The 15,665-nt window shown below is 43.4% G+C and overlaps 1 protein-coding gene across 3 annotated transcripts in view; it reads left to right on the plus strand.

Moving 5' to 3' along the window:
- Nucleotides 1-15,665, plus strand: part of GRAMD4 (GRAM domain containing 4) — a 76,372-nt gene that overhangs the window by 13,282 nt on the left and 47,425 nt on the right. For 2 of the 3 annotated variants that reach the window (XM_083822426.1, XM_083822428.1), the window contains exon 2: nt 11,226-11,436. In XM_083822426.1, coding sequence (XP_083678552.1) covers nt 11,226-11,436 — 211 coding nt within the window. Of the gene's footprint in view, nt 1-6,159; nt 6,303-11,225; nt 11,437-15,665 lie in introns of those variants that run through there. The other variant, XM_083822427.1, reaches the window with a different exon arrangement.

Genomic DNA, 15,665 nt, shown 5'->3' on the forward strand with positions numbered 1-15,665 from the left:
GATGCTCTGTTACTTGGTGTGTCTATACATGTTTGTAACAACCTAAAGCAAAACCAGTTTTCCTTTTTTTAAATCTAGGAATGGTAATCTGAGTGTGGGGACAAGAACAAATATTCTGCATACGGAAGGAATGATTTGGTTTGAAATTTGAGGGAAGAGAGGTTTGCCCCTGTAACAGATTAGCTTGAACAGCAGAGTTTTCCAAACTTAGGCCTTCAATTTCACTGTTTTTAGAGAACTGTGTTAAGTAGCCAAAGTATTTAAACAATTAATTGCAGTCCAGAAATCAAAACTGTCTTTTGGGTACTGTGATTCAGTTCTGTTTATAGCCAACGTGCCAACGGTGCAAATGGATTTACTTGGAGAATTATGCCATGAAGAAATGGAAAAGAGGTCCACGACACCTAGAGGACAAGTATGGTGCTTTCCTGTAACGACTTTCTCTGTTATTTCCAAACTCTGTCACGTGGAGTAAGTATTCCTCTAATCTCTTCCCAAGCTGTGTGATAAGGAAGGAGATTCTTTTCCAGAGTGGGTAAGTTCTGCCCAGAGGAGCTGCTGTGTACTTTTCCATCAGTTTGGTGGGAGCTTGATCTTGAATGTTGTACTCTGTGATAAGATTTGAAGAAATAGTTTACATTGCTCTTCTGAGCTTCTGGATAGTACAGACTGCCAAAAATAAACTTAATGTCTGAAGGCAGATTTACTGTATGAAACTTGCTGTTTCTCTGTTATTCCTTCAGTTAGTTTACTTGGATAAATCCCTCTTAAATGTGTTGTGCGGCATAGCATTTTCACATGGTGCCCTTTCACATATTATCTGTGCAGCTTTTTCCACAGTGCTTCGTGCCCCTTCATTTAGAAGTTGACATAATGAGGAATTACAACACTATGTACTTACCTAATCTATGCAGTGATTTATTTTTTCCAGCCCCTTCCCTTCTATGCCGGTAGCATCAAATGCAGAGGCATTTTCAGGTTTCTGTTGGGAGGAGAAGGAAGGAAGAAAGGACAGAATGAGATGCAGCACTGTTTCTTACATAGTAAAATATGTGGGATTTGGGGATTATATACATTCCTTATAAGCTCAAGGCCAGTATATGGGAGGGAAAATTAAGATTTTTAATCATACTGTGGTTGTAGTTGACATGTGCTAGCTCGTGTAATTCATTTCTTATGTACCAGAAATGTTGAACATTGTTACTTATGAGAGGAAGTTCATCATTGATTTCTGTAGTCAGCACATCTCAAACACTTGTTAAATTTTGATATGTTTTATTTTTGTATTGTAGATATTTCAGAGGCTTAATAAATTTTTCAGATTGCAGTAGAATAGCTCAAGTTTGCAGAAACTATGCAGTGCTGTACCCAGAATCACCACATCCTTGAAGCCTTTCTGTGAAAATTCATACCTAGATGGATTCATGATAACTGGTTACTCACAAAACTGTTGATGTTGGTTTCTGCTGAATTCACTCTAAATTGAGCAAAGCCCCTCAAAGTAAACTGTCTTGTTTTACTCTGTATGATGGCCCTTAGCCTTCTTGTCAGTGAGGTGCCCGTAATAACTGAATGATTTGGGGATATGAACTTTGGTTGATTTGTGAACAAGAAGGTAGGGGAGTTAATTTTAGCATTGTCTATCTAGCATAGCAATTATGTATATGTAGTGTTTTGTATGATAGCTCAGTAACTCATTCTGTGTGGTTTTGACCTGAGAGGAAATGTAATGCCTAGGTAGCTTGGCACTGTGGCGCCTGTGAAGTGCTGCCCAAATGTGCAAGGTGTTGTAAGGGCTAGGACAGGCTTCTGTTTCAGCAGTGAGCTGCATGCTCTCAGCTGTGTTGAGCTGAAGAGCACTGCATTAGCCAGACTTCAGCCATTTGCAGTGAGCTGTGTCCTGCTTCAGATGTATAGCTCTTAGCTCTCACTCTCATTTTTTTTTTATGAATAGCAAGGCACAATATTTATTGGAAAACAACTGTGTAGTCATTCTTGCAAGCTGCGCTTCAGGTTTTATGCTTTTGGTCTGTTTCTGAAGATTACTGGGTGAGCTATGAGCAGTCACCCAGAGCAGATGAAGCTCTTGCCTGCTGCTGAGAGACTGCTCCAAGAGGTCCAAAACCGTTCTGCATAGATCTTGGCAGGCTGTTGTCAAAATGCCTTTCTCTAAGCCTGGATTATGGTTCATTTTTCATGGTGTGTTTTGTTACGGTACTCCTCTAATTCATCTGTATTTATCATTAAAAGATGATGACTGCGTGGTTCAGATCCTGGAAACATGCAGTCAGCGTTGAACAGGTATAACTGCATTAGTCTCCTTAACTTGTACTTTGTTTACTCGAAGTGATAGAATGAAAATTCTTCCTCAGGACTAACAGGACTTCCACTTTTTAAACAGTGTAGTGATCACATTTCATAATAAACTTATTAGCCTGAATAAGATGTTCCATGCCAGTATGTGTACTTCCAACTTCAAATGTTTATTTTAAAGCAGAGTATAAAAGGCCAACTTTATTCTGAGTGTTATGTCAAGCTAGTCTTCATGTATTTCTTTTAGAAGAGTGGAAAAGGAGATGCACACTGTGACAACCTAGCCTTAGCCCGTGTTAGTTGTCCCCTAAGCCCCTGGTCCCTTTGCTTTTATGGGCAGAACTTGTACCCTGGCTTTGTACTTGGCTGGAGCTGGGCCAGACCCGGGCTGTCTGGGCCTTGTCATCCAGGAGGCTCTTGCTGAGCTGGTGATGTTCTCATCTTCCCATCCTGACCAGCAAGCAAAAAGCAGTCAGACAGAGGAAGCGAAAAATGCATTTTGCCCATGTTAAGCTGTGACAGGCTTCCCCTCCGTCCGTCAGAGGGACTGAAGAGAGGGGCTGAAGCTCTGGCATGGGTCTGATTTCTGAAACGTGCCTTTTAGCAGCCTATTAAACACTGTCTTCAGGGTGAGGTTTCACAGCTGTTTAACCTGATGTAGGTGCTGTACCAGGATACTTTCTCCCTCTGCCCGTGACCAGAAACCTTTCTGTGAGGGAGGCACGCCAGCTCTAAAGCCGTGTACAACCGCGAGTGAGCCTGAATGGCTGTCTGCTCTGATTAAACTGACCCTGCCAGAAAACAAACACAAATTAGTTGGATCAGCAGTGAATTGATAAACCGCATGAGTGGTCAAGTGACAGAAAGGCCGTGGCAGGAGTGAAGAGGGTTGCTCCCTTCGGTGCCAGCCTGCGATCGAGCTGGCTTCAGGCTCCAGCGTGCCTGACCAGGAGGCGGTGAGGGGAGAGCGGGTGGGAGCTGGTGACCAGGCTGGAAGTGTTTCACCTGGAGGAGAAGCTTTTACTACTATCGCTACGTGCTGCCTGTTTGGCCCATTATTTGCCGTGTTTGGGCAGAGGAGCTGAAAACACAAATGCTGAGAGGCTGCCTGCTGTCTTGTGGTTTGAATCCGTGGGCTTCTCCTGTCACTTGAGCTTGTCTCTGCAAGCAAAGTGATTTTCTTGCGGGGTATTTTTGGTGGTGCTCTTCAGATGGCTCTTCAGTAAATGTTTCACTTTTTCACACGGGTGCCTTGAGGAAAAAATGAGCTTTATCTTCCTGGTTTGGGAGTTAGAATTTCCACTTTATCAATTTACAGAGGAATCGATTTAACATACCTTGTTAGTACTATGTCTCATGATGAAAGAGCAGCACAGGTGTGTAGGGTGTCAATGTAATGGGGAAGGGATGTGATTTTGGCAGTGCATTTTTTCCAGCTGGGATATTAAGCGAGGGATTAAGTACAAAGTACACCTCCCACAGCTACTCAGTTGCAATTGTCCCTGCTCTGGGTTTCTTCACATGGGTGTGTAACCTGTATAGGTATGTGTGTATGGTTTTGTTGTGTTTTCTTCCTTTGATGTCCCCTCTGCGCCTCCCACAACTTCCCAGTGGGGATCGAGTCCAGGCCCACAAATATCTGGTGGCCTGGGGACTGTCCCTAGCAGTGGGAGTAGCAGCTCCACCTTCCATGGAGGGGCACTGGAGGTGCCTCCTTTGGTTTGTTCAAGGCTTGTCCCCAGGTTACTGAAGGATTAAGACCGATGCGTTGCACACATCTGAACCTTTGCAGTGTTTGCACGGGTCATTTTGGAACCCTTCAGCTTAACATGTTTGCCGAATATGTCTGAAGAACTCTGCGGCGGGGGCAGGACCAGAAGCGAGTCCTACAGCCGCATTCTGCCGCCATATTGTGAGGCCGCGTTCTGTGACACCCCTCTTCCCCCAGCCCCTCTGCCTGCAACAGCCAGGGCGAAAATCTTGAAGACAAATCACTTTTATTGTACGGCGCTGGTCCATCGCCTAGGCAGCTTCATGTCGGGTGCTGAATGACACGGTAGTCTCTTTTGGAAAAAATAGATTTCAGCATAATGCATATTCATGAAGCTGAATTATGGTTGCTGTGACAACCTCACCACTGGCAATCAAGATCAGTGTTTTAAACTTCTGTCTCCAGTGTCTGGGTTTCTACCGTAGCGGATGTTACACATATTATTTTTTTTATCCTCCCTTAGTGGACAATTTAAATTGTTTTAGAGTTGTTAATTAATAGCTGCATGTAGCTGAGCTTGTAACACGTCCAAGCACAGCTTCCTGCTCGTTTCCAACTGGTGTTAATCGAGTGTTGTGGAAGTGGGGCGCTTTGTGGTTGGATTTTCTTTGTTCGTTTTTCTTTATACTTGCAGGAAAAACAAACCTGAAATAGTAAGCATAATATTTCTCCACCCCTTAGGTAGCCTGACTGATAACATAATCTCTCACGCCGAAAAACGCAACAAGATCCATCCCTATACAAGTTCAGAGTTTTAAGGACTCCTGACGCTGAAAGGATTAGGTGCTTTTTGTAGATATTACTCAGAAGCAGTAAATAGTTCGCTCTGTATGCTCAGGCCATCGTGTCATAACCCTGGGGCCAGAGTAACATAGTTTGAGGAAGACTTTAGCAGACTGTGACACGAAGGCAGTGACTAATTTCAGGATGAGCTTGCGGTGGGTTGAGCGTGGGGAGGGCTTAGCTCCAAAGGTCGGGTCCTGCCTGCTTGTTGATGTCAGAAATCGAGGGCACTTGTGCAACCTTTCTGACTTTTGGAAGGTGTTTGTAAGCTGCTCTTGGCTGGTCTGACTGCATGTTTGGCCCAAAGAATTGCAGTTTCTTTGTTTCCAACAGGGATGAAGCACATGGCCTTCTTCCTAACCACTGACGGCAGGCAAGAGGCGTTCTTTTCGGAAACCAACTGTGCACTTAAAGCTTTTCTTTCCAAGGCTCTCGATCGGTTTGTGGGTGGGGGTGTTGGAGGAGGGGAACCGGACTGCCCGGGCATGGCAGCGCTTGGGTTTTGAGGAAATGATGACAACATTATGTACAGAGAACTCAACGTATTGCACAGTCCCGGGTGAGGTAGGGCTGAGCTGAGATGGTGTGCTTTGTGTGGACACAGCACGATTTGGGACAGGGCTGTGTTGGGAGAAGGTTGCGTCCCTTCTTCCCTGCACTTCAGCATCTTCTTGAATTGCGCTTAATGCAATTTTCTTGAAAGATACCAACTTTATCTGCGCAAAACCACTTCCTGTTGTTCAAGACAAGAAGTGGTGAATAAGGTTTGGTTTTCTGAATAGATCTGAACCTTCTGGAGAGCAAAGTGGGAAAACTGTGCACAGGGGAAAGAGAAACTGAACAGACAAGGATCTTTCCGTGCAGTCAGTTGATCTTTCTCTGGTTAAAGTTTTTGAAATATTAATAAGTACAAAATGTTCAGACAATGGCTTGAGATGAGATTCTGTCCATTAAAAAGAAAAAGGGGAAAGTAATGTTGAGAGGGAACCTTTTGCACAAAACACTGTACAGAGCTGGTCCGTGAACCTGGCTTTGGTATTTTACCAAGGGTTCCAGTTTTGGTTAGGCATGTCCTGAAGAAAACACAACGAGCTTTGTTTGCAGTACTTTAAGTATCAGCTAGTACGTTCATACCATCCACGTAGCTCTCTGTGTTCCTGCTTTCCTGTCAAGATAATACGCTGGAGCACTTCGGTGAAGGAGTAATGAATACCTAATGTAAGCCTGATACTTTCCACTCCCTCCGTTTGCATGTCCCTCCCTCATGATAAGACTAAAACATCCTGGTGTTGACACTTGCCTGTGTTTGTTCACACACACGCAGTCGTGCTCTTACTGAGTACCAGCACTCTTACCTTTCACTTCTGTAGAAAAACATTTTGAGTTTCAAAGGAGGATGTGAAGGAAAATGAGGTGTGAAGATGAGAAACCAGCGGTATGTTAGATTTATTTCGATTCTGTCTGCAGCTTTCGGAAATGCTGTTTTACTAGCGAAAGGAGCACAGGTGCTTCAGTGGTTGCTTCGCTGTGTCAGTCTGCTGTGGCCTTTGGACTTAACATAAAGTTCATCCATAATGTTCTAGTGTTTTATGGTGCTGTATTTTTTTTCCCAGGCTCCCGATGAATGCTTGCTGAGGAGATGCTGTTTGACTTTGTGTAGTGGCTCTGCATTTTGTTAACAGATGAAAAACGAATCACAGGGCTGTGAAGCAGAGCCCTTCTGCTGATAAAGTGCACATTAAACTTTAGTTGTTGAATCTCTGCAAGGTCTGCGAGACCTCATACCCTGATTCAGCATGTTCATGTGTCAAAGACTGGATGTGAAGAGAAAACTGAAACCTCTAAGCAAGTTGTAGGATGTTCTTGGTGAGGGATGAGCCTTCCACAATCACGCAAGAGCAGATCGTGTTTGTCTCTTCTGCAGGGCAGCAAGTGATGCCGGTGTTGGGACCTGCCAAAAATCTGGCAGTTTGTGGGGGGAGCGGTGCTATGAAGGGGTGAGGGCATTTCCATAGTAGCAAGCCCTGTAACTGATACCCTGTGGATCGCGCTGGGCAGGCGGGCTCTGGGCATTCCCCGGCAGCTGGTTACCTCCTTTCTGAAGCCTCTCTGCAGTCACAGGCAGGGAAGCTGCTCCAGATCTCCTTGCAATTTTTATGTGGAAGTTTGGGGAAACCTGAATTTCTCTCCTTATCAGAAGTTGGAATGTGTGTATATGTTGTTTCTGGGGTTGGGATCTTGACATGTTAGTTCAAATGAATATCTGATGGTTATTTTGGGGTTAATTGAGGTCCCAAAAATTTGTTTCTTCTCTGGCCCTCCGTAAAAGGGGTTAAAAGCTGTAAAAGCAGCTGGGTATTAATGTCAATTAAATAAACCTTTACAGATATTTTACTGTTCTAGTATTTGTTTGTCTTTCAAATGTGAAAAATGCAGATCTTTTTCACTTATCAAGCCCTCCCTATGTCCGTAAGCCATAGCCTAGTTTGTTACTAGATGATTTGGGACTTCAGGATAATTTTAACAGGCTGGTATTTAGTTTTGCTGATTTGACCTCTGCCACTGCAACGAGAGAAATAAAAGCCACCTTCTTAAAAAAAAGCCGGGTGCCTGAATAGCCTTGCTTGCAAGCACGTTAATGTAAGATATCCTGACGATATTATGGCAGGGGGTCTGGTAGTATTAATAGATCTGGCTGAGGTGCAACAAAGTTGGACCTAAATCAGTCTTGCAGAGTCAGCGTCTGCCTTGTTGCACTGTGTGCTTTGCGTGACAGAGCTGGACGTGGAAAAGATCGCTCACTGCTTGCGTTAATAGTACAGCGTTCGTGTGCAGAAATGATCTTGACCAGGGAGAAGGGATTCGCTTTTATTTTCCTCAAATCAATAATTTACGAGGGTGGTAACAGTCTTATTTGTCATTTTTTTGTAGCATGCTAGTGAGAACAACTGTTGTCACATTTATGACTGTTAGGAGGTGAGTGTGTGTTCACAGTGCACGGAGTTAAAATAGTTGTGTTTCTGTCTGTTGGTGGTTAGCTCGAAAGAAGAAGGAGACATGGGCCTTCGTCCTTGCTCGTAGCTCTGCAAGTACAAAGCTGCATGCCAGGTTTGGTGTTGCTAGTAGGGGATCTGTCTGATACAGCCCAAAACCTAGAGCTGAACTAGCTGAGGCTGGGATGTTGTTGGGTAGCTGGAAGGGGCTCAATAGCTGTGGTGGTGGAGCAGGTGTTTTGGTATTTAGTTACTGTGTTTTACAAGAAATCTAATTACAGGTCAGAATCTGGTCTTACGTCTTACTAAAGACTCATTTGCTTCCTCAAGCTTAGCTAGGTTTCATCCAAGTCACTTGGAATACAAAATCTCTGAGAAGCTTTTTTTCTAGTGAGCATGAAAGTGTCGAAATGTTGCTGTATTTATTGATCTTTGTCTAAAAAAAAAAAAAAAAAGTTGCTTGTTGGAAGAATAGGATGCTGGCATAAAAAGCCTGTCTTAGAGTGCGTGCTTGGGTTGAGGCCAAGTAATGAGCTTCCATAGGAGCTTGTTGGCAAGCTTAGGTTTTTGTCAGGATCATCCAATGTAGATAAGTAATCTGTAAGCCTGGTACACTCGGACAAGTTTCAGACAAAATGTTAATGTTTTAAATTATAACTGAGCAGGTATTTCTATATAACACCTTCTTGTACTTAAAATACTTTGAAAAATGCCTAGGAACATGATTCTTTACTATTTCTTCTTTTAATGGTCAGCCTGCTGAAAAGTATATTAGGAAATACTGACACTGACGGACCAGGGAGGTGAGCGTCCCCCTGTACTGTGCTCTGGTGAGGCCGCACCTCAAGCACTGTGTTCAGTTTTGGGCCCCTCACTACAAGAAGGACATCGAGGCCCTGGAGCGAGTCCAGAGAAGGGCTACAAAGCTGGTGAAGGGCCTGGAGCACAAGTCCTGTGAGGAGCGGCTGAGGGAACTGGGGGTGTTTTGTCTGGAGAAGAGGAGGCTCGGGGCAGACCTTATTGCTCTCTGCAACTGCCTGAAAGGAAGCTGTGGGGAGCTGGGGGTCGGCCTCTTCTCACAGGTAACCAGTGACAGGACTAGAGGGAATGGCCTCAAGTTGTGCCAGGGGAGGTTCAGGCTGGAAATGAGGAGACATTTCTTCTCAGAAAGAGCAGTCAGGCACTGGGACGGGTTGCCCAGGGAGGTGGTGGAGTCACCGTCCCTGGGGGTGTTCAAGGAGAGGTTGGACGTGGTGCTTAGGGACAGGGTTTAGTGGGTGACATTGGTGGTAGGGGTTGGTTGGACCAGGTGATCTTGGAGGGCTTTTCCAACCTTAAGGATTCAATGATCCCTACCCCATCCGTGTTATTTCTGCCTGCAGCCGTGTTGTTTGAAAGCGATGGCATGGAGGGGAGCAGAGGGGCTTGGTTTAGAACTGCTGTGGTGTGGGTCTGACCTGCGTCCTAGGTAACGCTGGCTGATCGCAGATGGAGATCTCTGAGGCGGGAGGGAGCGTGATACGTCTGTGCCAGTGCTTATCAGAGGTTTAAACTGCCCTGATAGCATTTGTTCTCGAGTCGCTATTAATAGCAGGGCCTACAGATAGCTCTGGATGTGATAGCTGACAACTTTCCTCATCATATAGGCAATGAACGAGCAGAAGTGTTTCTATTTTAAACTTAGCTCTGACAAGTAATAGAACTTCAAAGAAAAGCAGTTCGTAGAAAATAACCTTGGGGAGAGTTACCACAAGAGGCTGAAGAGGAAGAATAAACATACGGCTGCAACCTTAAGGATCTCCGATAAAGGACGAGGCTGGTTTTTCTTAGCCAGCTGTGCTCTGGGGGATTTGTATTAGTTTCAAACTTCTGTGTTTAAGCTAAGGGTGCTAATAAACCTTGGCAGAGGTGCAAACTAAGGTAGGTTGTGAAGGGAACGATCTGGTTTGGACTTGGTGCGAATAGTTGCTGCAGAAGTGCTGGAGGGTCTTCAGGAAAAGAAGAAAAGCTCTGTTGAAATGAGGTTTGTGTTAGGAGGTGATGTGCGGTCGGCTAAGCATGTTTCTTCTAGTGATGAGGAGGGCAATCTTGACTATAGGGAAAGAGGATGGGACGATGATAATGAGAACAAGTGCATCAGTACAGATTTTTAGCTAGCAGAAGTGCTTTGAGGAGAGCATTAGAGCATCCTCTGTATGGAGGTTTCTGAGCTGAAGACCAGAGTTTGCACAAGAAAAAATTGAGGCTGGCTTGCAATAAACTGCCAGTGGTAGTTTTCTGAAGTGGTAGGATCAAAACCTAACTTTTTTTTTTTTTTTTAAGTTGGAGCTTGCGACCTCGGGTACACTGTGTGATAGGTGTAGAGCATTGAATCAGGATGCTTCAGGGGGTCCAGTTTAAATCATAAGTGTTGCAGTGCAGTATCTTAGAAAGCTGCGATTACAATAAACTTACATATATTAATTCGGCTTTCTTATATTATCTTTTAAAAAATATATTAGTGGGGTTTCTGAACTATAATTTCAGTTTAAGTTCAAGTATTGCTCATGTCAATGTATGGTCCCCAGAAGTGAGGTGTTCTGGGCATTTGCTATTCCTCCAGATGGGGTAGCATCTGCATGATCTGCAAAAATGCTGGCCGCACTGATGCACTTAACAGTAAACTTTTGCTTATGCTACCTTTAAACAATGTGAAAACATCACTAATAACGTGATTCTCCTTTTTATCTCAAAGGGAGCAGTAGAAATCTAGAAAAGATCTTTCTCTGGGTGTGCAAGATTGTCAGCATGCTAATTTTAAGGATTTTGGCTGTGTATTTGAATATGGATTATATCAATTTATCAATGTAATTTTTGATGGGAGCTCTTCAATAAATCATTATCTTCTTTTTTCTTAGTCTGAAGTAGGAGGGTGATATGATAGCCTTGCTACTCTTTTTCTCCATTTTTTTTCTGGGAATTTAGAGATAAGTTGTGATGCTTAGTGGATTTTCATGCCTTTGATTAGAAATGTCAGCAAGCTGAAGAATGTGGACTTAACTGAAGGTTTTTTTGTTTAAAGTAAGCTGTTAAGAACAGACTTTTTAATCTTTGTTTGGGGTGCAGGTTGTGAGCTTGTGCCCATCCTGTCTTTAAAAACAGCCCTGAGAAAGAGGCTGTAATAGTGGGGGAAGGTGGTAAATTACCAACTAATGAAAACCACTCATCTGTTAAAAATGTCTTTAAAAAGGATATGCTGCAAATTGTTTCTCCTCCAGGGGCAACAAGACACTTGAAAAAATGGTTAGAGGTAGCTAATGATCAGAATGTGTTTCTAGGTTTGTTGCAAGTTTTCTAAAGTACTCCTGATGTTTTGTTTCTTGCAGAGACTCCAACCGTCATGTTAAGGTAAAGCAGAAAAGTGCAGTGCTGAACATGCTAAAGAAGTTGGACAAAATAAGGTTCAGAGGTCACAAGAGAGATGAGTTCCTTGATTTAGCAGAGTCTCCAAATGCTTCTGACACTGAATGTGGAGATGAAATCCCGGTGAAAATACCTCGAACATCAACCCGAGACAATGAAGAGCTGAGAGACCCTGTAAGTACTTGGTTTGTTTAAGTGTCCTTATATTACGTTGTATTGTTCTCACATAGAAAAAAAAAAAACAAATCTGTAATTCCTTGCCCCTGTATTTTGGATTTAACAGCTGAAGATGTGTGCATTAGGAATAAAGCTATTTGAGTACGCTTCCATTTTATGGAAATGTCAAAGTCATTTCTTAATATTAGGATTCCCTCTTTCTGCCATTGCTTTTAGATGTTGTAGGTTGGAGGGTTTGATGGGCTTTTGAAGGGTTTGATAACCTTGGATGTGCTTCTGAATGGTTATTTGTTGTGTTAAAACACTAACAAATAAACATGAAGGAAAGACATCTAGATGCTTTTCATCCTGAGAAACCCAGAACTGCTCAGATGCCACTGGCCAGAGCTGTAGGTGTACGGTTTCTGATGGCGTCACTTAGAGGATTGTGCTGCCTGGCTCTGTGCTGCGGTGTTGTGTCCAGTGACACTGCCCTGTCACAGTGCTGGCTGAACCCTCTGCAAGACTCCTCAGTTATGACAACTTTTTGGCATGTGTAAGCAGAAGCATCCCAATAGAACTGTCATTTTTAAACAGCAAATGTTTCAGGAGGCGTTGAATATTGGTTTAAGAAAAGAAATAAAAAATCCTCCTTTAACTTCTGAAATGGCTGTGGCTTCTTGAGCTTGGACTCGTGGGTACAATCTAAATTACAACTTGGCAATTTAACTGTTGAAGTTGGAATTTGTAGCTCCCTGGGAACTCACCACGCAGTTTTTGTCCCCACGTGTGGTCAGTCCAGCTGCTGTCTGAAAGCTCACATTTCCAGCAGCACAGGGCGTGCTCGCTGCTTAGAGGAGTTAGACTGAAAGCTTTCGAACCGTGTAAGGCTGAGCATTTCCTCTGGGGTTGGCAGCTTGTGTCCTTCTCAGTGGCTATTAGTTTTACTGCTGTTTGTTTTTAACTAGAATTTTCTTGTATAGCATCACATACAATGTGCTTATATGGAGCTGTTTTGCCAGATTTTTCCTATGATCACGGAACAAACAAGTGGTAATGACAGAGCATTTTCTGCCACAAAAAGTCTATTGTATTCATATCCTCAAGCTCCTCACACAAGGAAGGTCTTTTTGAATGCCTTTCCTTCGCTTTTATTGTGCTGAAGACATCTGTCACTTGTTAATAAGTATGGATTGTATGTACTGACTATACTCTGTGTTTCTGCCCTTCCAACGTGGTATTTTCTGAGCTTGTTTTAGGTAAATACTGGCTATTTTCATTAAATTAAGGCATTATATTAATGTGGGGAGAGCAGGGAATGTGATTTGTATCCAGTCAGGACAATGTGTATGGCAGCACTAGAGCTACAGAAAGATCTGAATTAAGGCCCAGATAGTATTTTCTGTGTTTCTTTAGGAGGACAGTAGATGCAAGGTGGTGTGGCAGAAGGAATCAGGTAGTAAACCCACAGTTTTGGCTAGCAATAGAGCCTCACAGCTACACATCTTTGGTCGTGGTAGTCTCTACTTTCTCAGCACACAGAACTGAACAATTTGAGAAAACAATCAGAAGAGAAGCACTTTGCCCTCTGGCTGATTAAAACAGGCTGTCCTGATCTAACTCCATGGGATACAGTTGAGCATAGCTATTTAAAAACAGAGGGAAAGAGGTGGGGGGAAAGCAAGAACAGTATCAAACTTGTTATTTTGCCCTGCTCATGGTGTTAGTGAGTTCCAAAGTCAGTGTGATGCTGGAACTGGGTAAGAGCAGCAGCTGTGTTACAAATACTGGCCAAACAAGCAAACTTGTATGAGGAAAGAGATCTGGAGTATAAGGGATAGGTTTCACATGGGAAGTTTGGGGGATTAGCACTTGGCTCTGGCAGACATCTGTCCCCCTAAGTGCTACTGCCCATCCGTAAAATGAAGGGTGAGGAAATAATCCCCTGTGCTGCAGAGGTGACAGGAGTAACAAAAGTAATTCTTGTATGTTTGAGTCAATATTAAGGTAGCGTCTGAGACTGTGTACAGAGGGATTCTTAATTATTTCTGTTTCTTACTGCCATCAGATTCTTGAGTTCTGCCTGAATTATTTTTAAGTCAGCGACTGAAACTCAGATCTTAAATTGCTTATAAAGGGTTGTTGTCTTTCATAGGCTTTGAAAGCAGCACGGCATTGTACTGTGATTATGCTGTCTGGAAGAGGGACCATGAAAAGACCCAGTTGTGTTGATTTCTTCCTGCTGAATACTTTAGGGAGTTGTTCAAAGCGTGCAGAAGTCAATGCAAGTCTCATGCATAAATGGAAACTAGGCCTTATGTCTTTTCATACACATGCGAGCTGGTGCTGTACTTCTCCTGCTTCACTGTTTCTCTGAAAATGCAGAACTGGTGGGCTTGGGAGAGCAAGATTGGTGGTTTAGAAAAGAGCACAGGCATGCAGAATTTGAGTCCCAGTCCTCTTATCTGCATCTTCAGTACCCAGATGTCATTGACTCCACTGTCAGCCATTCTCTTGTCAAAGGCTTCATCTCTGCCCCTCTCTACTTCTTTTTTTTTTTTTAATTTTCAGTCTGGTGTATTAATCATTACAGAGCCATTAAAGAAAGATCTTGGTCTATTAGAACAGTGCAGCACAGTCACATGAATGAAAGGCCCTTCTGTACTGTGCCTCAGGGGTACAGAGCGCGCATTGGAAATGTGCAGATCAGTTGCCTCTTCTTTATGGATGTGTCTGAACTTGCCAAGCATATGCAAAAACTTGCCACAAATGGAGGTTTTAGGGGAAAATGCCTTGTCTTAAAAGCTTGTAGCTGCAGAGCTCTGTCTGCAAAGAAGAGCATCCTCTGGGATATACCTCCAGGAACTTAGGTGAGTGTTCAGTCACAAGCCACAAATACAGCAGTGGGAACTAGACCCAGCGCTTCACATCTTACAGAAGTAGCCCATGCAGAATTTCTGTCCTCTGAACAGACAGAAAGGATGATCAGATAAGGGAATCTTATTCTCTGTCTCACAACTGTGAGCTTTACCTAGGTAGTTCTATAATAAACATCCACACTGGTGTTTGGGTAAAGCAGCGGTTCCATAAGAACAGCTGGTTACTGCTAGGAGAGCCCTGGAGTTTGAAGATTTGTTATTTTTCTTTGACTTCTGTTCTGAGGCTCTGTTCAAAATGCATCTTGCTCTTGATTTGAACTCGCTTGCTCTCAGCTACAGGCTGTCCATTTGCTTGTGTGGGTACTTCTCCTGTCGCTCAGTTAAGTGCCCTTACTACCTGGTATTTCTGGGATAGCAGGTGTTTTCTGGGGTTTCTGTGGGTACCTGGACGCTGTGATCAAATCTAGCACAGACAGCTGTCTTGGTTAACAAGTTAATTCTTTGCTAAGCATCTTTCAGGTCAGCTGCTTCCCAGATTCTTCCTTCCTTCCCACTTCAGCAGTAGTTTTTTGTAAACGTTGGACATTCAGCACCATATGCAGCACCGTTATTTCAGCATTGCTTTGTCAAAACACCACAATCAAAGGAACAGGTGGAGTGGGTAAGCTGGTCCGTTCCATCTTCCTTGTAGTGAACGTATCAGCATCGGTCATGTTGTGATGTTGGAAGTTAACATAATTTGTGAATTATGCGAATAATTCACATTGCTCAATTAATTAAAGTCCCCTGTATTCAGTGCTGTCACAGTTTCCTATTCTGTAGGTGCAACTTGGGTTCCTTTCTGTTAATCCCAATTTTGTATTTGGCAGCACCTAAAAAAGCAAAAAAGCTTTAAAACACTGCAGATGTTCAGGGAGCGGGGCTGTACCCTGAAAATCCTAGCCCTTCCTTGTATTTGCCAGTTCTGGCTTGTCTTGCCTCTTCTGAAGTTGTCTCATCATTTTGTGCTATAGATGAATTTATGTACTGTTAATGTGAAAAATGTTCCATTTTTATAAGAAGGAGAAAACATACAGTACTGCGTGCAACGAACTCGCTGCAGCGGAGGATCACGTCCCCTTCGGCAAAAGGGAGAAGGAACAAACTTGTGTTTCAGCCCGTGGAGGTTCTGCACTGACCTCGCAGCGAGGATTGCAAATTGAAGCTCTCTTGTACCTGGCATATTGTACTGCAAGCAGTCTAATCTACTTAGGCAAGTTCCCTGGCAGTGCACTAGGATTAAATGTGAATTACTATGGCACAGAAAACATTAATTTAATTGCTGTTCCAGTACAGTTTGGCTTTTCCTGAAACATGACAGTTGAAACC

Source organism: Anser anser (genome assembly GCF_964211835.1).
Source record: "Anser anser genome assembly, chromosome: 1".
In the NCBI taxonomy this organism is placed as follows: domain Eukaryota; kingdom Metazoa; phylum Chordata; class Aves; order Anseriformes; family Anatidae; genus Anser; species Anser anser.